Source organism: Arvicanthis niloticus, chromosome 9, assembly GCF_011762505.2.
Source record: "Arvicanthis niloticus isolate mArvNil1 chromosome 9, mArvNil1.pat.X, whole genome shotgun sequence".
NCBI lineage: Eukaryota > Metazoa > Chordata > Mammalia > Rodentia > Muridae > Arvicanthis > Arvicanthis niloticus.
Window position 1 is genome coordinate 12021960 of NC_047666.1, and position 21441 is coordinate 12043400.

General features: G+C 46.9%; 1 protein-coding gene across 3 annotated transcripts in view; it reads left to right on the forward strand.

Moving 5' to 3' along the window:
* The first annotated feature begins 4010 nt into the window (after nucleotides 1-4010).
* Nucleotides 4011-21441, forward strand: part of Cd8b (CD8 subunit beta) — a 19439-nt gene continuing 2008 nt past the window's right edge. Inside the window, exons 1-5 of one of the 3 annotated variants that reach the window (XR_013112437.1) lie at nucleotides 4011-4163; nucleotides 7181-7531; nucleotides 10757-10849; nucleotides 17217-17386; nucleotides 18976-19012. Coding sequence is in view for 2 of the 3 variants with exons in the window: in XM_034512434.2 (XP_034368325.1) it covers nucleotides 4121-4163; nucleotides 7181-7531; nucleotides 10757-10849; nucleotides 17217-17306; nucleotides 18976-19016 (618 nt within the window). In the remaining variant the exon portion in view is untranslated. Of the gene's footprint in view, nucleotides 4164-7180; nucleotides 7532-10756; nucleotides 10850-17216; nucleotides 17387-18975; nucleotides 19017-21441 lie in introns of those variants that run through there. The other 2 variants (XM_076939897.1, XM_034512434.2) reach the window with 2 other exon arrangements.

The following is a 21441-nucleotide window of genomic DNA, read 5'->3' on the forward strand; positions in this document are numbered from 1 at the left end:
TGCAGACCAAATGGAGCACATACTTTCTAGCCTGGCACACTGCTTGCAAATGACACCAAATGTCTCAGTGGCTTTGCATTGAGTTACATCACCAATGTTTAGAGGTTAATTTGTCACAAGAATATGAGAGTTTCCAACTAAGGTATTCGGGAATTCCCTTTCTGTGGTTTTAACCCCCTGGCAAAACAGTTACTTTTAATCATGAACTGAGAGAACTGCTTTCTTGGCGAGCTCCCGTGTTCTAGTTTCATTTATGTCGCTGTGATGAAGCACTTTGATCAGAAGCAACCTCAGGGGGAAAGGGTTTATATCAGTTTAAAGTCCATCACTGGGGGAAGTTGAGGCAGGAACTCAAAGCAGCTAGTTACATAGCAGTCAATAGAAAAAAAAAAAAAAAAAAAGCAGAAATCTTTGCTTGCTTGATCTCTTGTTGCTTTCTCTAGGTTTACATACTTTAGAACCTAGGGAATTGTATCCATGGTGGCCTGCCTGCCTGCCATTAATCAACCGTCAAGACAGTCCCCCCACAGACATACCCACAGGCCAACCTGATCTACATAATGCCTCAGTTGAAGCTCTTCTGAGGTGGTCCTAGGCCATGTCCAGTTGACAGTTAAAACTAAGCAGCACAGCTGGTGTCCATGGAAGAGTGGAAAGACACCGAGCACACACGGGTGGCCACACTGCTGAGATGAGGCACTTTATAATGCAATGCTGACTAAAGCGATTTGAGAGAATTCCATGAGTAGTAGTGAGCGAGTAGGACCAAGAGAGCAAGGTGCACAGCACAGATGTTCCTCTAAGAAGACTAGAATGTGTTTTCTAAATCACAACCACTTTAAACAAACATACAAAGGCATACACATGGCCAATAAGCCGTAAGAAGAGATTTGACATCTTTTGTTGGTAACAGAAAGCAAACAAAACCCCGATGAGATAGCCCTTCACAAACCCACAAGTGATTGGCCCGGCAGGGATGTGGGCACACCGGAGCTCTTGTCCACTGCTGGTGCTCTTGCAAATCGGAGTCATCATTATGGAAAGCAGAGAGTTCACAAACAGATGGACCAAAAGACCAGCCGTTTCACTCCTGTGCTGGGTGTGGTGGCAGACACCCACTGTCCCAGCACTTGGGCACTCCAGCTTCTTAAATTGTGGGTCACAACCCCAGAAGTGACCGTGTAACTCAGTGTGAGGGTTGCACAAAATTTGGCTGTGATAAAAGGTTTCTGAATGTTCTCCGACCCCTCCCCCCAACCAAAAGAATAAAAGAAAAAAAAAAAATCAAGTGTCTGATGAATCCAGAGCACACTTACATTTTGTCACATGTCTCTGAACATTCAGTGAGGGCTCGTGGCCCCGCACATGCCACCATGTCACGGAACATTAGCAACTGAAGTCAGATTTGAGACAAGTTCATGTTATGAATTGTGAGTCTGTAATGGATGTACTAAACTCTCTGCTCCTGTAGAAAAACCATGGTTTAGTTACAGAAACAAGAACTGTTAGTGTTTTTCATCATCCCTTATCATGCAAGTATTCAATTAGTATATTTTATATTGTACTATGTTACAATGTTTGATTTGGGTTTTTTTTTTTTTTTTTTTGTTTGGGGTTTTTTGTTGTTGTTGTTGTTCATTTGTTTTGCTTTGTTTTTCTGTGTGTAGCCCTGGCTGTCCTGGAACTCATTCTGTAAATTAGGCTGGCCTCAAATTCAGACACCTGCCTCCCAAGTGCTGGGACTAAAGGTGTGCGCCACCACTGCCATGCTAGAATGTTTGATTTTCATAATTGATGTGTGAGTTGCTGACCTGTGTTTTATCTAAAATAAAAGAAACAGAAACCATGATGAGGCCGGGCGGTGGTGGCGCACACCTTTAATCCCAGCACTTGGGAGGCAGAGGCAGGAGGATTTCTGAGTTCAAGGCCAGCCAGGGTTACACAGAGAAACCCTGTCTCGGAAAAAAAAAAAAAAAAAAAAAATAAAAAAAATAAAGAAAGAAAAAAAAACCATGATTAAATTACTTAGTGGTTAAGAGCATTCGGGCTCTGTTTCCAGCACCCACATAGGAGCTCACAACCATCGGTAACTCCAGTGCCTGGAGATCCAACTCATAATTGCCACAGATTCCAGACATGTATGTGATACACATGTGCACATGCAAGCAAAACACTCACACACATAGAATAAAATAAATACACCTTTAAATAATTTAATACATTTATTATTTAATTATTTAATAATTTAAAACATTATTAAATGGATTTCGGCTTGGGATTAGGCCAACAATTTCTGAACTTCATCTAAACATACTTCTTCCAGTTGTGCTATATTTATATAAAGCTACTTTCTCTGCATTGACCACTATAAAATCAAAATGGCAGTCGACTCTGATGCTCTATGTTCTGCAGAATCAAATATTCGGGCCGGATTTAATTCTTCATGTAAAAATAAACAAGCACCACCATTCCTTTAGTATGAACTTTTACTTTAATCATTAATAAATGGTAACATATTATAACAAAAAATTTCTTTAAAATAATTTTTTTGTTGTTGTTTTGTTTTTTGAGACAGTGTTTCTCTGTATAGCCCTGGCTGTCCTGGAACTCCCTCTATAGACCAGGCTGGCCTCGAACTCAGAAATCCTCCTGCCTCTGCCTCCTAAGTGCTGGGATTAAAGGTGTGTGCCACCACTGCCCAGCTCTTTAAAAATAATTTTAGTGGGCCCTGGAGAGACAGTTCAGAGGCTAAGAGTGCTCGCTGCTCTTCCAACGGGCCCAAGTTAGGCTCGCAACTCCTGTATCAGGTGTCTCATCACGTTCCATAACGCCAGCATATCTGATGCACTCTCCTGGCCCACAAACACACAATGATATAATCGTTTTAAAAAGTAGAATAAAACAGATTTGTTTATGACTAGTTATCAGTAAACGATTGCTTTGTATAAATGTTCCATAGAATAATGGATTTGGACACTGAGGTGACTGTGTCTTGACCTCACTGCGAGCTTTAGCCACCACTGTTGCCGAATCCACTCTTCTGAAACTCAAGCTCACAGTGTGCCTGGCTCCAGGGCCGGCCTGGCTGGTGCTCAATGACCCCTGAAATGTTCTGTGGTATATCTCTCACAGTCCTTTCCCCACCTCTCTCCCCAGCAGACAGATCACCAAGGGTCCAATTTCCCTGAACAACCACTCTTTCAACTCACCTCTGCCAACCTCCACAGGCCCCCCCTGCTCTTCATGGGTTCTTGATGGGGCTTTGATCTCAAAACTGATAAAGAAGCCCCAGGGCATACAGCACCGTAAGGCAGGGCAGGGGAGGGGAGACATACAGACACCACAGTCCAGTCTGTAGGGCTCTAGGTCTAGGTTTGACTTTGCCTCACCTTCAGGCAAGGTCTGGGCCGCTCTGTAGCCTTCCAGCTTGCCTCTGTCCCTCCTTTCTCTCTGTGCTGGTTAACTTTCTTCTTCTCTCACAGGGGGCTCTCCATCACTCCAGGGCCAGCTGAACTCCAGCACTGGGAGGTTCTCCAGAACGGCTCTCCTTGCTGAGCCACACACTTACAGCCTCAGTCTCCTGCCGCCACGTGTTCCCCACCACAATGGACTGTGTCCTCAAACCAAGATGCACCCCTCCTCCAGCTGCGCAGAAAGAACTAATGTGAGGAAGTATGCGAATTAGGGCCAAGCTTCACAAACCTGTGAGACCTGGAGCATGCTGACCTCTGTGACTCAGTTGTCCCAAGGTATCAGGGTTCTGTCCTGAGCCCTCCCCAGGGCCAAGAAGCATCACACAGGTGCAACTCCTTGGCATGACTGAGACTGAGATCTATCACTTCCTCTCACCAGAAAAGAGTCCTGGTGGGCTCTTTGAAAAGACAAGGCTTTTGATGCTGTAGAGGATAAGGATGAAGGCTGTGGGGAGCGCTCAAAACACACACACACACACACACACACACACACACACACACACACACCACGACTCCGCCCCTGCCCTGGTGGCCCTGCCCTCTTAGCGCACTGACGTTCAGGGTGCCCCACCCGCCCAAGCTGGATCCTAACCCACCTTTCGGTTGACGGAGGCCTGAGGGGAACAGGTGTCCCAAAGAGTGCCACGATGCAGCCATGGCTCTGGCTGGTCTTCAGTGTGAAGCTGGCAGGTAAGACCCAGAGTGGGGCTACCCCAAATCTGCACTAGAGCAGGAAACCTAGGCCTGGTGGTCTCAGCAACAGGAGGAATAGACAGGAGCTGGGCTGTGGAAACAGGGGAGGCTGGTAGGCAGAGACCCTGATCACGGAAAGAATCCTCCTCATTACCCAGAGAGGTCTGAGATGCCTAGGACGGAAGTCACCTCTGTCCCACAGCCTGAACAAAAAGGGAAGGAAGGAAAAATGGAAGAAAGAGATCCAAAACTGAAGGGGAGATGCTGTTGTTCCGGGTGCCCACAGGGATGTGCCCCATGAAGTTCCCAGAGGCCCTGTAGACACACTCTTATTACTTCCGGGAAAGTGCTTCTGGTAAATTGGACCACTGTGGCAGGGTACTCATTATGACCCCCTGGCTCTCCAGTGTCCTCTGCAGCTCCCCCCGCAACCCCCAAAAAGTGACACTGCAGATGAAATGTTGGAACTGGCACAGAGGTGTAGCCTAAAGATTGTCATTGTGATCAACCCAGAGACTTGGCTTTTTAGAGGAAGACTCTTCCAATAGCCACTGGTCTGGTACCAGCTAAAGCCTCAAACTGATTATCCTACTGAGGGAGACGGGACAGGCCAGTTCCTGCCTCTGACCAGGTTAGCTCAACTGGTCAAAACAGGAAATAAAACAAAGCCACTAAAGCTACCTCTGATCATTCTAGAAATACCGGGTTCCTCTGAAAATAGAATCCTGGGCTGCCAAGCAGATCAAATGAGACCGTATGTGACCTAAAGCCTGGCTGTGCATGTCCTCTGGGCTTTGTGGAAAGGCTCCTGCCATCTGTGTATTTGTGGCCCCACTATGTGTACAGGTCTTCTCAATTGGGAGGCCCAGAGTTCATTCACCCGAGTCTTATGATCCCAGTTTGAGTGCGAGTCCACTTCACACAGACTGTGGGACCTTGAGTACAGCTTTCCCTGGAGCTCTGTTTACTCCCTTGTAAAATGAGTCTTTCCCCAAAAGATTTAGTGAGGATTAAATCAGACAATACGTACACTGTGCCTGACACACTGAAATATATACGGACACCATTACATCCTATTAACTTCCCCAAAGAGGCCAGTAACCCAACGCAATAAAAATGGCTGCGATGGAACAGAAATGGTAGCCTGAAACTCGGGGAAGGGAGATGGAGCAGCACCATGCCAGTAGAGGCTCGGAGTGGTCTTAGGGTGGACTCGGGATTAGTTCATCACATCAGTCCTAGGGGAAGGCTGTGATGGTGTCGGTCGGAAGGCCCGAGCCACAATTATAGGCAGAGATCTGCACACCAAGCAGCTGGATCTTCTGGGCTCACACATCCTCTGGCCTCTGCTTACCCAGGCCTGTCCTTGGTATTATATCTTGGCCATGGTCTGCAGAGTGGCCTTCTGTTGCAAGCCAAAGTAAAAAGGCTTTCTAGATCAAACAGGTTTGTTGACACCCTCGAGGTCTTGGATGGGAAAGAAACTTGGTCTGATGCTCCTTGAGATTTCTCTTGGTGCTTAGAACATCTCCTTAGACCATTAGACTTGCTGGCAGAATTTACCTGTGTGAGCGCTCACATGGGTACCTCCAGTGTCTGCATAAGATTACCTGTGTGAGCGCTTCACTGTTTACATATGACTTCACTTCTCCTTTTTCCCCCTGAAATTTACTATGTAGCCCAGGCTGGCCCCAAACTCAAAGAAATCCTGACTCGGCTTCTCAAGTGTTAGGATTCTAAGTGTGCGCCATCATGTCTGCCTTTCTTTCTTTTCTTTCCAACCGTCAACAGCAAGCAGGACAGTAGTGGCAAGCCAAGCTGCCCTTCTTTCACAGGCGACCATGAACTTGGTGACTTCTGAGGTCTCACAGCTGCTACAGGGCAAAGGCTGTGTGCATGGCCGTGTCTGCAACTCCCTCTGCCTACCCCGTCTTCCTTCCCGTCGGAGAACTTCGAAGCTTGCTTCTGTATTAACTGCCCTGCCCTGAGGCGTGAGAAGTCAGTCATGGACCCCTCACAGGACTGGGAAGTAATGACCTCGCAGGGTCAGCTCCTTTCCCTGGTCCAGAAATCTCAGAATGTCTAATCCACACTGTGCCTATGACTCCAAATTCCTCTCCCAGCTTGCCCTAGAACTTTTTCAGCTGCTTAGAGCCCCTGAAGGCCTATCTACACAGGTGAGGTGGACGACTGGCTTTGGCTTTCAACTTTGACTCTTTGGATTTGAATCCAGTGAGACTCCAAACAAGGTAGCTTCATACCAGTGTTTTCTCATCAGTGTAAGAAGGATAAATATCCTGGAGCCAGTCTGAGACTTCTCTAAGATAGCTTATGCCAAGGGCCACTCATACAAGTGTGTTGTTAATCAAAAGTCATGGTAAAAGGCACACTCAGAACTGCGTGCCTTGCAGTCAGTGTGAGTTCTAAATTCAAAAGGCACTGAGTGTTGTTAATACCCTGACTCTTTTACCAGGCAGATTTTTCCTGTTTGCCTGTGACACAAACTCATTGTGATTCTGAGGCCCCAACACTGTGGTAGGGTTTGAACTCAGGTCAGGCTTGGTACTAAACACCTTTACGTGCTGAATTACTTCACAAGCCCTTCTCTCTCTCCCTCTCTGCTTCCCTCTCTCCCTCCCTCCCTCCTTCCTTCTTTCCTTTCTTAAGAATTATTTAACTTTTTAAAGATTTATTTATTTTATGTGCTCTGTCTGCATGTATATCTACGTGCCAAAAGAGGGCATGTGATCATATCATAGATGGGTGTGAGTCACCGTGATGCGATTGCTGGGAATTGGACTCAGGACCTCTGGAAGAGCAGCCAGTTCTAATGCTGAGCCATCTTTCCAGCCCTACCTTTTTTTTTTTTTTTTTATGTTCTCCTGTAGCCCAGGCTGGGCTTGAACTCAGTAGGTAACCAAATTTGAAGTTCTGGTCCTGTACTTCCACCCCCATCGTGCTGAGATTGCTTGTGTATAGCAGCAGCCTGGTTTATTTCTTCTGGTTTCTTGTAGCTCTCTGGAGCAGCTCTGCCCTCATTCAGACCCCTCCGTCCCTGCTGGTTCAAACCAACCATACCGCAAAAATGTTCTGTGAGGTTAAAAGCTTCTCTAAGTCAACAGTCATCTACTGGCTGAGAGAGCACAGTAGGACAAGCACCAAGGACAAGCAATTTGAGTTCCTGGCCTCCTGGAGTTCTTCCAAAGGAGTTACATACGGTGAAAGGGAGAAGAAGGATATAATTCCATCAACCGGACCCTCTCTCAGTATCATGAATGTGAAACCAGAGGACAGTGACTTCTACTTCTGCGCGGCAGTTGGGAGCCCCAAGATGGTCTTTGGGACAGGGACGAAGCTGACTGTGGGTAAGAATGTTCTCAAGGCTATGAATAAGCACACACACACACACAAATGCACACACATGTACACATACATACACGCATGTTCATACAGATGTGCACTTACATGGGCACACACACATGCTTGCACACGCACCCACACGCCGGGCACTGAAGCTGCCCACTCTCAGTGGGCCTCACTCTGCAGCCATGGCTAATCACACCACTGCTAAGACTAATAGAAAAGATACATTGAGAGTTACCCAGGCCAAACACCTTTGAGGGTCGCATACTGCAAAGTCGCTCAATACTTCCATCCACCCAGCAGATGGTATATTTGTTCCCTCACTTTGGATGGGAATCAGATGAGATAAAAACAGATAGGTCAGTCAAAGGCGGAGGCTTATGATTCTGATGGAGACAAAGACAGCAATCTCAGGACCATGAGTACACACAGACTCACTGGCTGGGCACACACTCAGAGTGCTTCTGAGGTAGCAGAGAAGCAGTTGTCTTCAGCATCCTTTGTGGGGTTCAATGGTTCAAATCCACACTTGGGGCTTCAATGGGCAAAGAGACTGGACCTGAGGCTTCGCCTGGCTATCAATCTATCACATGCCCTTCCCCTCTCGAAGCCTCGGTTTCCCTATCTGTACAAGGCAGCGGCTGGCTCACCTCCACTTCTAGGAAGCTGCAGTTTCTTGAAATAAATGACCATGTGCAGAAAGTACATTGCAAACCTTAGACACCACTTTCCATTTTCTAAGAGGCATCTAATTAAGAAGAAATAAGTGCATTTTATTGAACCCAACTTATCAAAACAGCATTAGCATTTCAACAGTGACCTATTTTTCCATACATGGCATTCGATACATGGTTTTTTTTTTTTTTCTTTCTTTCTTTTTTTTTTGGTTTTTCGAGACAGGGTTTCTCTGTGTAGTCTTGGCTGTCCTGGAACTCACTCTGTAGACCAGGCTGGCCTCAAACTTAGAAATCCGCCTGCCTCTGCCTCCCAAGTGCCGGGATTAAAGGCGTGTGCCACCACCGCCCGGCTTGATACATGTTTTATGCATTCGGCATATCTGTATTCAGACTAGCCATACGAGACGGCGAGGATTCCTCTCTTGGGGTGGAAAGGGATCACCACAGACTCTCTCAGGCCAGCGGTTGGCTACAGTTCTTTCTTCAGCTCAGCCCAGGACTTGGACTCTCATTGTCTTGCTTCATGTTCACCTGGGGGCTGACAGACACGAACACCCCAGGCATCCCCAGAAGTTAGGCCTCTGGGCCTAAGGACATACAGAGACAGCTGGGGATAGTGCCAGAGTTATAAAGACACACCAGTGCCACCAAAAACAGACTGAGGTTTCCATGGCCTCTCTAGTTTCCCGTCTCATGTGGGTGGGGTGGGGATTGGGTAAAGTATGATGGGCAGAAGCCCACTTTGAGATGTGGGCTTTGTGTTTAGTTTTTGGAGTTTTGTTGGTTGGTTTGGTTTGGTTTGGTTTGGTTTGGTTTGGTTTCTATGAGCGCCATGCCTTCCTAGTGCTTCAGGGTCTGACACAGGATGGTGATTTTCTGTCTCTACCTATCCTGGCTTTCATGTTTCCATGTCCTGTGTACTGTCCAAGGCCTATGAACAGCAGTGTCTTCCCAAGTTCCTTCTTGGATACAATCTCCCCAGTGACAGATCGAAGAGCCTAAGCCTACCTGCCTGGTTGAAGGGTCTCAGTGTTTTAGAGGTGAAGACTGAGTACTTCATAGAGTATTAGGGAAAACAGGCCTTGTTCAGGCCCTCAAGCATACTGTGGATTCCAAGGACTTGTCCCTCTCAAAAAAAAAAAAAAAAAAAGACAGAGAGGGAGAGGTTGAACTCACAGATCATGGAGGGACCTGACTCAGAGCAAGATGAAATTAAAACAGAACAACCTTCTCGTGTCTCCACCCCTCTGTTGTCCTATCTCCCTCCCAGGCTCACCACTGAGCAGCTGAGAGACCCCTGCATCTTTGAGTGTTAAGATGAAGCAAATAGACTTAGTGTAGGTGCTGTGAGCGTTTAAAGGACTCAGCAGCCACCAGGCCCAGACTCAGACCTCGGCACTGCTATTGGCTGTCATTTTACAACAGCTCCTTAATCCCAATGATCAGAAACCTTGCAGTGTGGGAAATGGTCTTTTGGTTTCTCCTAGCCCCTCTCTTAATGCTTTGCTGAAAGCAGTATGCAGGAGATCTGTTTCTTTGACCACTCGGCCAACAAAGGGGGTGGGGGAGAGTAGATGGTCCCCTACTCCACACCTCAGAACCTTGTGGTCTCTCTGCTCAGTGAGTCAGTCCTGATGTCCTCTCCTTTCTCTCTCCCACCCCTCAGTGAGAGACAATGGATCAAAACTGAGGAGCAGAGGGGCCATCTAGGAAAAGGAGAAAAGCCTGGAGCACAGCACTTAATCCATCTCTCTCAGCTGGTGTTGTTCACGTGGAAGGGCACAACCATCTCCTTTCCACAGGCTTGCTCCATTGGCCTAGGGATTGCAGAGGAGGCTGAGATTGGACCAAGGTGTCCTTTTGCTTTATTTTGTTTTGTTTTGTCTTTTGAGACAGTGTCTTTCTATATAGCCGGCTGTCCTGGGACTCATGTAGACCATGTGAGTCTCCTCCTACTCACAGAGACTCTCCAGCCTCTGTCTCCTGAGTGTTGGAATTAAAGGTGTGTGCCACCACACCAGACTAGAGTAAGGACAGCAACCCAAGGTCTTTTGCCAATCACAGCCATGCCAATAGTATACTTCACTAGGCACACTGCTCTCCTAACTCTCACAACTAAGTAGAAGGCATCTTTTGTTTCCCTTTGATACAGGGTTTCTCTGTGTAGCCCTGGCTGTCCTAGAACTCACTCTGTAGACCAAGCTGGCCTCAAACTTAGAAATCCATCTGCCTTTGCCTCCCAAGTGCTTAAATTAAAGGCCAGTGCCACCACTGCCTGGCAGAAGTCATCTTCTTTAGAGCAAATGGGAAGTTGAGGAACAGACGATTTAGCCGAGGCTGAACAGTTGTCAATGACGGGCACAAGGCTCTGTTCCAGACACCCAGCTAATACCCACCCATAGGCTCTCCATTCATCTGAGAACTGAGAAGCCAGATACGAATTCTTGTGCTCTGTGACCTGAAATTCTATGCCTAGAAGAAAGGCACACAGTCTGCCTGGAAGTCCTGCTGCTTACCTGACTTACATATGGGTCTTGTTTCTTTCTGTAGTTGATGTCCTTCCCACAACTGCCCCAACCAAGAAGACTAACCCGAAGACGAAGAAGAAACAATGCCCACTCCCCAACCCAAAGATCCAGAAGGGTAAGTTTTCCATTGTTGCACTCACATAAAAAAAAAAAAAAAAAAAAAAAAAAAAGGCAGCTTTCCACTTTCCCTTTCTCCCTCTCCCCTTCTCTTTTCTCCTTCCTTCCTTTCTTGCTTCCTTCTCTCCTTCCTTCCTTCCTTCCTCTCTTCCTTATACAAACACTTAGGAAGTCTTGGCTCTGTAGCCTATTTCTCTAGCTCCAAGCTGGTGTCAACAAAAGGTACCCTGAGACAGCAACTCAGTCTCGGGAGGCCACACTCACAAATCATTGCGGAGTCAGACCTTAAGGAAAACACATCTAGCCAAACCCTGCCCTTAGATGCTCACAGCAGCACAACTCGCCATAGCCAGAAAAGTGTTCACAACCCAGATGTTCCTCAACAAGACAGGATTCAGGTGCCACAAGGGCACTCGCAGAGTGAAGTACTAAGTCACAAAATGGCTCGGCTGGTTGCTGTCAAGCCTGATTGTGTTCAGTCCCTGGGACCCACACAGTAGAAGGAGAAAACTGACTCCTGCAAGTTGTCCTCTGACTTCCACGTGTGTGCAATGGCACTAAAATGTCCATATCATACACTCAATCAATCAGTAAATGTACGTTTTTTAAAAAAGAGTTGAGCACTGGGCTGGGTGTGGGAGTCCAGGCCTATACTCCAAATTCTCAGGAAATGGGAACAAGACCACAAGTCCGAGGCTAGCCTGAGCTACGTAGAGAAGCCCTGATTGTAAAAACAAAGAGTCCAGAAGTGGTGGCACACATTTGTAATCCCGGCACTCGTAGATAGAAGCAAGAGAATCAGGAACTCAAAGTTATCCTCAACTATGTATCACATCCGAGGCTAGCCTGGGCTATCCAAGATCCTGTCTCAAATGGTATCTTCCCCCAAAATAAAATACTGACACATGTTTAAGTTAGGATGAATCTTGAAAATGCACAGCAAAGGGTCAGTTATAAAAACAAACAAGCAAACAAACCAACCACATTTTAGACAGGTAGGGAGGCCCACATCTTTAATCCCAGCACTCAGAGGCAGAGAGGTGGGCATAGCTCTGTGAGTTCAAGGCCAGCCTGGTCTATGAAGCAAGTTCCAGGTTAGCCAGGGCTACTTAGTGAGCCTTGTCTTGATACAATGAAAACCATATATTCTGTGGCTACATAGATGTGAAATGTCCGAGGTTCTTAAGGTCACAGAGACAGATAGATGAGTGGCTGCCTAAAGGGAGGGCATCAAGGAATAACGCAAAAGCCTTAACCAGTACAGACTTTTGGTTTTTCTGGGACTCTCAAGATGCCCCAGAGTTAGAGGGATGATGGTTTCACACCTCTAAGAAGACTCTAAAGCCCTCTGAGTGTGTGCTTTAAGTTCTTGTGGAGTCGTGTTTTTTCCATGTAGATGCAGGCCGGCTGGAGCTGTTTAACCCAGGCTGGTCTCAAATGCACAAGTCTTCTGCCTTAGGCTCGCAGGTTCTGGGACTGTAGGCATGTACAGCCTGCTCAAAGTTGTATACTTTAAGCAGGTGAAGTTTCAGGTTTGCAAATCACGTCACAATCACGCTGTCAACAAGCAAAAGCTTCCAGTCCAAAGGACCAGCCCTTCTCTCTTTTCCAGTTTTGAATTCTGACAGAGCACCTAGCACAAAGGCTGGGGTCCCAACATGCTAAAGAATGAATCCAGGCTGGAGTAGGCAGTGTGTACTTCCTTTGAAGCCACAGGTGCGGGAGGGGGGGGCAGCTTCGGTTTGGGGCAGAAGTCTTCTTCTTTCTCCTTCTTGTCAGTTCTTCTTGAGGCAGCAGAGGGGGAAGAGCATAGGCGGGAGTAAGACTTGGTCTTATGAGATATTTAGGGTTGCTCTATAATAAAAGTTTACTTATCTAAGTTACTATGTTACTGTAGCGGACCTGCCTTCTGTGATCCTCTGAGGCCAGAAACTGCAGTTTCTGGCACTTAGCACCTCATCTGAAAAACAGCAAAGGATTACGTAAATAGCCTTTGTACTCTCTCAGCAGGAACTGCTGGGCTCTAGCTTATGCCTGCTAGTCTGAGGTCGCAGGAAGAGAAGACACTTAGAGAAGTTATTATAGAGTTTATTATTAAGTGTAAAAGGTTTCCTATGAAAGCAATCTAAGGGGAAACGTGAGAAGATCCTAAGTGAGGAAAAGGAAAACTTCTATCTGGGAAAAGGAAAAAATTTTAAGGAAAAAATATTCTCCTATAGAGGGAAAAGGAAAGGAAGGTACGAACGACCCTCTTGTCTTTGTCTTCAGTACTTACACATGTCTACTTTCAAAGCACATGATCACATGTTACAAAGTTCATCACAAGTTCACACCAAAAATCAAATCATAAGTTGAAATAGAAGCTTACAACAGAGAATGTTTACATGCATATCCATTAGGAGTAATTACCTGGCTAAACATCCATCACCTGTCTAGCTCCACAGGTTCACTGAAGGTTTAAAACTGTAACTAACGAATTAGTGAAGTTTTGTATTGATAAACCCAGGCAATATTTTATCTTCTGTCCTCGACCTATAATAAATTGTTAGTTTCTTTTTTATGACCTTGGAATGTGTTCTGAGTAGCAGAAAGTCTGGTTACTATCTAAGAGCAATTAACTGATGACACCTGGGAGACTGGCAGAGTTCTCATTGCAGTTTTGACTATGCGTGAGGGATCTAATAGCAGTCTCACTATAAAAGAGCTTAATAATCACTGACATAATTTTAGGAATTCTTATAGGATCATCATTAAGACTTAAGAAGTCATCTATTTGTCTATATAGCATCACACAAGACAGTACATCTTTGTGGATCTGCAGAGATCTGCTCCAAAGGGGTGTGCCTAATGATCGTTGTATTTGTTTAATAATAATAATAGAAAAAACCCATATTTATAGAAGGTTTTTCCTAAAATAAGTCCCTACAGCCTTGCTGATAAGGGCTCATTTGTCGCAGATTATATAATAATCTAAGGCAAGCCATTTCAGGATGATCACCTGCTAATTATTAGCTTATTCCGTTATGGCTCCTGACACGCAGGTTCAGATGTATTTCTGGAAAATTACTGACTTCAACCCCCTAAAGTTACTGGTGACAAACAGAAAGTTCCATTTGCCACCACCCAGAGAACAAACCACAATACCATCCCAGGACTGCTGGGTGCAGGTTGACTTGCTTCACTGCAACATACAAAAGCCCCAGCAGAGGTGTTCCTGTCGGGTATTGGAGACTGAAGGGCACTGCCTCCTGAGGTCACTGTGGACAGAAAATTGGAACCCAGCCAGGTTTGGTGCCTTATGCTTCTAATCCCAGCACCTGGAAGGGTGAGACAAGAGAACAGAAGTTCAAGGTCCTCCTCAGCTAAATGCAAGTTGGAAGCCAGCCTGGGCTATAATGAGACCCTGTCTCAAACAAATCAAAATACTAACCAAAAAAGAAAACCCAAAGCCATGAGTAGAAAGGCAAAATATTACTGAATCTGGAGGGGAAGACACAGTTGACTCCATTTTATAACATATTATACCCTGAGAGAGTTGGGCAACAAGAATAAAAGCAAACCCCACAAAATACAGCCCCTATTAGCCTAGCTTTTCAGAAGGCTGAGGCAGGGGGATCACTTGAGCTCATAAGTTTGAGAGTAGTCTGTACAACATAGTGAAATACTGTCTCAGAAATAAATAAGCCAGGCATGGTGGTTCTTGTATGTAATCTCAGCACTCAAGAGGCTGAGGCAGGAGGATCAGTATAAGTCTGAGGCTAGCCTGGACTACATAGTGAGTTCTAGGCCTCACGGAGCTACAGAATGAGACCCTGTGTGTAAGTAAATTTTAAAAAGAAACACACATAGCTGCTTATATTTATGCATACATAAATGGGAAGGGGGGGGCAAAAAAGATTGTGAGAAAGAGAAAAAGAGAGAGAGAGAGAGAGAGAGAGAGAGAGAGAGAGAGAGAGAGAGAGAAACACTTCCATGGAGAGAGAGGCAGCAATTGGTTGGAACAAACAACCACTCTCCTCCAACTGCAACAGCATATCTCTGGCTACCATTTCACTCCAGAGGAGCGTCCTTTAGCCTGCCCCTCCTCCCCTGGACTGGAGAGGACCCTGCCACTCTGCTGCTATCTCCACCACCTTGAAAACCTGGACATAGAGCTTGCATGTCATCAGCTACCCTCATTTGGAGCTCACCAACTGGGTGAGCTGTGGCCAATTTACCACGCTCTGCAAAGTGCCTCCACGACCTAGTTTCCACCAGCACTCAGCCATGAGCTGTATCCCCAGCCCAGGCCTCGGTTGCTCAGAACTACAGAGTGAGAGGGAACAGTAAAACAACTCCCTGCCTTTCGTCCTCAGAAGCCGGAGCGTTTAGCTGGCGCTGTCCTTGGAGTGTCACACACACCTAGTGCATATTCACTTCCTCCCTCACGTGTGGAGGGCTTTCTAGACTTCTTAGCCTGGAGCCCAAACCCACGATTCTGTCCTTTCACCCAGGAGGCTGGGCTCTGCACCTCAGCCCTGTAGGGGGATTAATGATGGGGCTGACCTGAGGCCAGAGAGAATTGGAGAAGGATCTAGGACATTAAGAACACAAGCCCTGCGGCTTAAATAGCTTGCAAAACTCAGGCAAGTGAACAGATATCTGACTCACAGGAGAACAAACACCTAAGTGGCTTATGTACCCATAATCGGGATTGAAGTAAAATCAGTTGTCTCCCTCTTTCTCCCATGAAGGCACATAGGACTGACGAAAACTAAAACACCATTAATCTGGCCACCCAGTAAGGTGCCCCGTGGGGTGGGAGTATAAAGGAAGGCATCCAGCAGTCTACTACAACCCAAATGGATGTCTGTGGTTCAGAAGTCCCCATTTTCAGCTTCTACCTCGGGAAGGCACCTACATACAGGAACATGCCAGAATGTTCTCTGAGGGGCTGTTTATAAAAGTAACACACAGGAAGCAGCTAAGATTACCACTGGTGGCTAAACTCTGGGGTATCCATAAGACTTCCTGTGCCTCTGCTGGGGAAAGATGCACTGGCCTGACTAAAGGAGGGGGAGGGATGCATTTGCAGAAAGGGATACAGTACAGTCCACTGTACTGAAAAGGAGAAAACCAAGAGGCCGAGGCTGTAGCTCTGGCTGGTAGAGTGTTTGCCTACCATGCACAGCCCTGGGTTCAGCCCCTAACCCTGCATACATGGCCAGAGTGACCCAACAAGTGTAATCCCAGCACTTGAGAGGTGGAGGCAGGAAAATTGGAAGTTCAAGATAATCTTTGGCCACAGTGAATCAGAGACCAGCCTGGGAGACAAGAAACCTTATCTTAAAAAACAAACAAACAAACAAACAACAACAACAACAAACCCAGAGGTTGGAGAGATGACTTTTCAGATTAGGATGGTTGCTATGCAAGCACACAGCCCTGAGTTCAAATCCTGAGTGTCCACATAAAAAGCTGGGCCTAGCAACACACACCTGTAACCCTGACTTTTGAGGATGGGGCAGAGACAGGAGGACCTCTGGGGTTTGCTGGCCACCAATCTAGTGCCAGGTTTAGTGAGAGACACTGCCTCAAGAGGATGAGGTAGAAAGTGACCGGGCAGGACACCTGTCATGCTCCTCTGGTTGCCATACCCACACACGTGTGTGCACACTCACATACACATATGTAAACACTGAAAACTGGGGTTTTTAGATTCAGAGGGGAAGGATGCCAAATGACCAGTGTTGGTCTTGGTCTGTGAACATTCTAACCCCATGGAAAATACAGTGAAAATATAGCTGTCTGTTTTTTTGTGTGAAATTCAAATAAAAGATTTTGGGTTTTTTTTTTTTTCTTCTTCTTCTTCGAGGGTTTCTCTGTGTAGTCCTGGCTGTCCTAGAACTTACTCTGTAGACCAGCCTGGCCTCAAACTCAGAAACCTGCCTGCCTCTGCCTCCCAAGTGCTGGGATTAAAGGCGTGCGCCACCACTGCCCAGCCAAAAGTGTTTTTGCATGAAGAGTAAAATCATATATTACTAGGCATGACACGTGTCTACTTCCTTTGAAACATCTCCCAAGTCTTATTAGCAAAATACAGCTGTAACATGGCATTTTCTACACAAAATTCCCTCAGTGATATTTAAAGTGAGCCAGAGGCAAGTCTGCTTAAAATGCAACCAGAGGGGCTGCCTCCGGGGACAGGAGTCACACAGCTCTCCGTGAGTTCCAGGCCAGTCAGGGCTACAAAATAAAGACTGCATAGTGAGACTGGGTGTCAAAAACCAAACAAGCCAGCCAGTGACACTCTCTGGGAGGAGGGGCTGATCCTTGCTGTGTCTGAATCCGGTGTTGAATGTGTGTGTCATGTGTGTCTTTTTCAGGCCTGACTTGTAGCCTCATTACCCTCAGCCTGCTGGTAGCCTGCATCCTGGTTCTGCTGGTATCCCTTGGTGTGGCCGTCCACTTTCACTGTGAGTCAGTGCCTATGGGACATTGAAGGGCCCCATTTTGCTACCTGAAGTGTGTATCCAGGAGCACTTTGTTCACTAAGGTAGCAGTAAGTTCACTGTTAGTAAACTCATCCCCAACGAACCATATGGCTTGAAAGTGGCTCTTTCTGTTTTTGAGAGACTTGAGGAGTTCAGGGACTTGAACTCAGAGCATGTTGGGTGCTCTCTACCACTGATCTGGGATTACAGGCATGTGCACTAGGCTCAGCTAGACCACTGGGGTTCTACACACAGCCCTGCCCCTGTCGCAGGAGGCCAAAGCGAGATTCCACCTGTGTTAGCGGTCAGGGGAAGGCTAGGTTTGAGTCCACTGTAGTCCACTGTTCTGTTCTCGAATGACTTTGATCAGTGGGTCTCAGCTGCCTCACCCAGGAGTAGAATATTGCCTACATACCAGAAATGCATTAAAAGGTGCTATCTGTAATGTCCTTGGGACCCATGTGCTAGGTACATGGGGGCTCTTAGCAGTAGCTATGAAAGTCCAGTACCCCAAAGAGCTCACCTGTGGTCTTTAAATGTTGTTCCTAGAAGTACCCTTCCCCAGTGGCACTGCAGGGAGATTCACATGGCTGCTTCCCTTAGCTCCTGTATCTCCCAGGCTCTATAGTCACTGGTCTCATAAAATGGACAGGAAAGCAGAACAGAGCCCAGACTATCCCTGGTCCTTCTGTTCACCTCTGCCTCCTTGAGCACATCGCCTTTCCTCCCTGGACATCTATAAAGGGAAGCAGGAAACATCAGGGACACCAACCAGATCAGTGGCTCTTAACTTTCCCAGGTCACAGATCCCTTTGAATTTCTGACAGCTGTGGGCCCCACCCCAGAGAACAGCAGCTGGGAGCATAAGTACTTCAGTACGCTGTTATCCCCTGTATACCCTGTTATAAGAACCCCAGTGCTCTAGCTGAGCCTAGTGCACATGCCTGTGATCCTAGCACTTGGGAGGCAAAGGTAGAAGGATGAGGAGTTCAAGGCCAGCCTTGGCTACATAGTGTGTTTGAGATTTGAGGCCAGCCTTGGCCACCTAAGACTCCTTCAAAAACACATAGAAATGTTCTGAGGAAGCAAACCCAGCACACTGCTCTTTGCTCCCTGCATCCTGGAAGGAGTGTGTCTGCGTTGCTCTGGATGCCCTCTGAGTTCTCTTGTTGCCTGCTGCAAAAGACAATAACTTTTGTGCTGTTGGAATTTGCACCAGGCCTGGTGTCCCACCCCTGTGCTAGGCCCCCCAGTCCCCAGGAAAGCTTTTTTAAAGTACAAGCTGGAGCAGAGGAAATGCATTAAGTCTCTGGGACTAGCTACAGGGCTTTCAGGCAAGTTATTTGACAGCTCCCATGCTCTGTGCCTCAGTTTCCACACACGTCAGATGGGTATAGTAGAGTAGGATCTCGTAGCATTCATGAAGGCTGTTAAAATTACGAAATGGATGAGTGAATAATTTTAAACACGTCAAACCTATATAAGCAAACAACAAAAGTGTGAAATGTAAAGAATCTGGGGACCACCCTAGCACCCCAGAAGAAGCTGCGGGTGTTGGCTAACCATGCTGCCTTCCTCTCGGGCTCTGAGGTTTGATGCTAGTGATCGACCAACCAGTGCTGACTTGTTTGTCTTTGCTCTGGTCTTCCAGGTGTGCGGAGGAGAGCCCGAATTCGCTTCATGAAACAGTAAGTACTGTTCTCCAAAAAGTCACAAATGGGGGCCGGGGGGGGGGGGGGTTGATGGATTGGATGACTTGCAGAGTGTTTGCCTAGAAATCTCCTGCACCACAGAAACCAAGAACAGCGGCTTACTCCGAGCATGCCTCGGGACAGCCAGGGCTACACAGAAACCCTGACTAAAAAAAAGGGAAGTTCAAGTCATCCTTGGTTACATCGGAAGTACAAGGCCAGGCTCACTACAGATCCTATCTCTCAAACAACTAACCAGCTGCATAAATTTAAAAATACATGAGAAAAGAAAAAAAAAAGTCACTCTGTATCCATCGGCCCTTAGCAAAGGGCTTGTCCAAGACAGAGGCTGTGGTTCCCCAGACTTCAAGTCTAAGATAGTGAACCCCCCAGGCTCAGATAGTGTTCCTGGATTTGATTCAGTGCTACTGTTTCAAGACTGGGTCTCATATATTCCACTCTGGTCTCAAACTCGCTATTTGTCAAGGCTAACATTTACGTATTGATCCTCCTACCGCTACCTCCCGGGTCCTGGGACTATACGCATGTACCGCCATGCCTGGTGTATGAGTGCTGAGATCAAAGTCAAGGCTTGGTGCACACAGGGAAGACCTCTGCCAACTGAACCCCAGCCCTTGCCCCAGCCCTTGCCCCAGCCCTTGCCCCAACCCTTGCCCCAGCCCTTGCCCCAGCCCTTGCCCCAGCCCTTGCCCCAACCCTTGCCCCAGCCCTTGCCCCAGCCCTTGCCCCAGCCCTTGCCCCAGCCCTTGCCCCAGCCCTTGCCCCAGCCCTTGCCCCAGCCCTTGCCCCAGCCCTTGCCCTGAGTTGATTTTTTTTCCTTCAGCATAGATGTTTCTCATCTGCCTGCCATACATATCAATTTGATCCTGAGAATACCCACCCTACACACACACACACACACACACACACACACGGGGAGGGAGGTAACACACACACACACACACACAGAGAGAGAGAGAGAGAGAGAGAGAGAGAGAGAGAGAGAGAGAGCAATAGAGCCTTGTGCTCAAGGAAGTTCTAGCTCTGACCAATCCAGGTCTCGATCTGAGTTGGCGGCCAGCATCCTTACCCACAGGGCCATCTCGATGGCTGTGCCTACAGTATTTTATGGGCAAGTTGCAATTGTAGTTTGGATCGTGAGCAAGTTCTACTTTGTGCGTGGGAATTAGAAACCACCTTCACCTAACAGACAATTAAGATAACTTGAGAGCATTTAAGATGAGACCTCCAAAGAGTCCTATGCAAAAAGCTATTTTCTTTGTAGGCTTTTGTAGACGTCAGTCTAATCCTGGCATTTCCAGTGATTTGTCCCATGTCCTTTGATTATTTCGTCTGTTCTCCAGTGATCTTACGATGCCAAATTTGAAGAAGCTAGGATAGGACCCTGAGATTTGGCAACCAGGAGTTCTAAGGACCAGTGAGACAGAGAGAGTGCATAGCATGTATTTGTGTGGAGGTGGGATGGCACAAGGCTGGTTCCTGAGCCCTTTTCCTTGCTTGGGGCAGCTCAGCCCACATCTATGGTCTGTTTTTACATTTACTTATAAGATGTAGTGGTAAACATCTGTAATGCCGACACTTGAGAAGTGACGCAAGAAGATCAGAAGTTCCAGATCATAGCCAAATAATAAATATTATTGTTGTTGTTAAGCCAGGCATGGTAGCACCTGCCTTTAATCCTGGCACTTGGGAGGCAGAGGCAGATGGCAGGCAGACCTCTGTGAGTCAGTCTGTTCTACATGGTGAGGAGATCCAGGGAGACATGTAAAGAGACCCCGTTTTTAAAACACCAAAAAGAAAGTAATTTGAACAAAAATGTTCATAGATTTATTTTATGAGAGAGAGAGAGAGAGAGAGAGAGAGAGAGAGAGAGAGAGAGAGAGAGAGAGATTGAGACAGTATCCCCAAGGCTGGCCTTGAGATCTTTAACTCTAGCATGCCCAATTGGTTTATAGCTTTGAGACCTTAAAAAACAAACAAAAACAAACAAACAAAAAACTTCTAGGTGCAGACACAACAGTCCCTCGGATCAGCTCAGGCCTCACAGATCAGTTGTTAGCAAACTCAAGGCACAACTTGAGGCAGATGTTACCAACCTTTCTATCATAGCACATCCTCCCACCAGTGTCCCTTCACCTCCAGCCTCCTGTATGCACTTGTAATCGGCTCATCTTAGAAAGTGCTTCAAGAAGCAATTGTCACTCAAAGCTAGGAGGTGTCAGTGTCTTTTAAAAAATTCTTTATTTTGTGTGTGCATGTGCACTGTGGCAGAGCAGAATAACTAGTACTGGGTATTGAGCTCAGATCATCAGACTTGGGAGTAAAGTCACCTTTACCCACTGAGCCAGCCTACTGGTCCCAAAGATAGTGGTCTTGAGCCAGTGTGTGTGTGTGTGTGTGTGTGT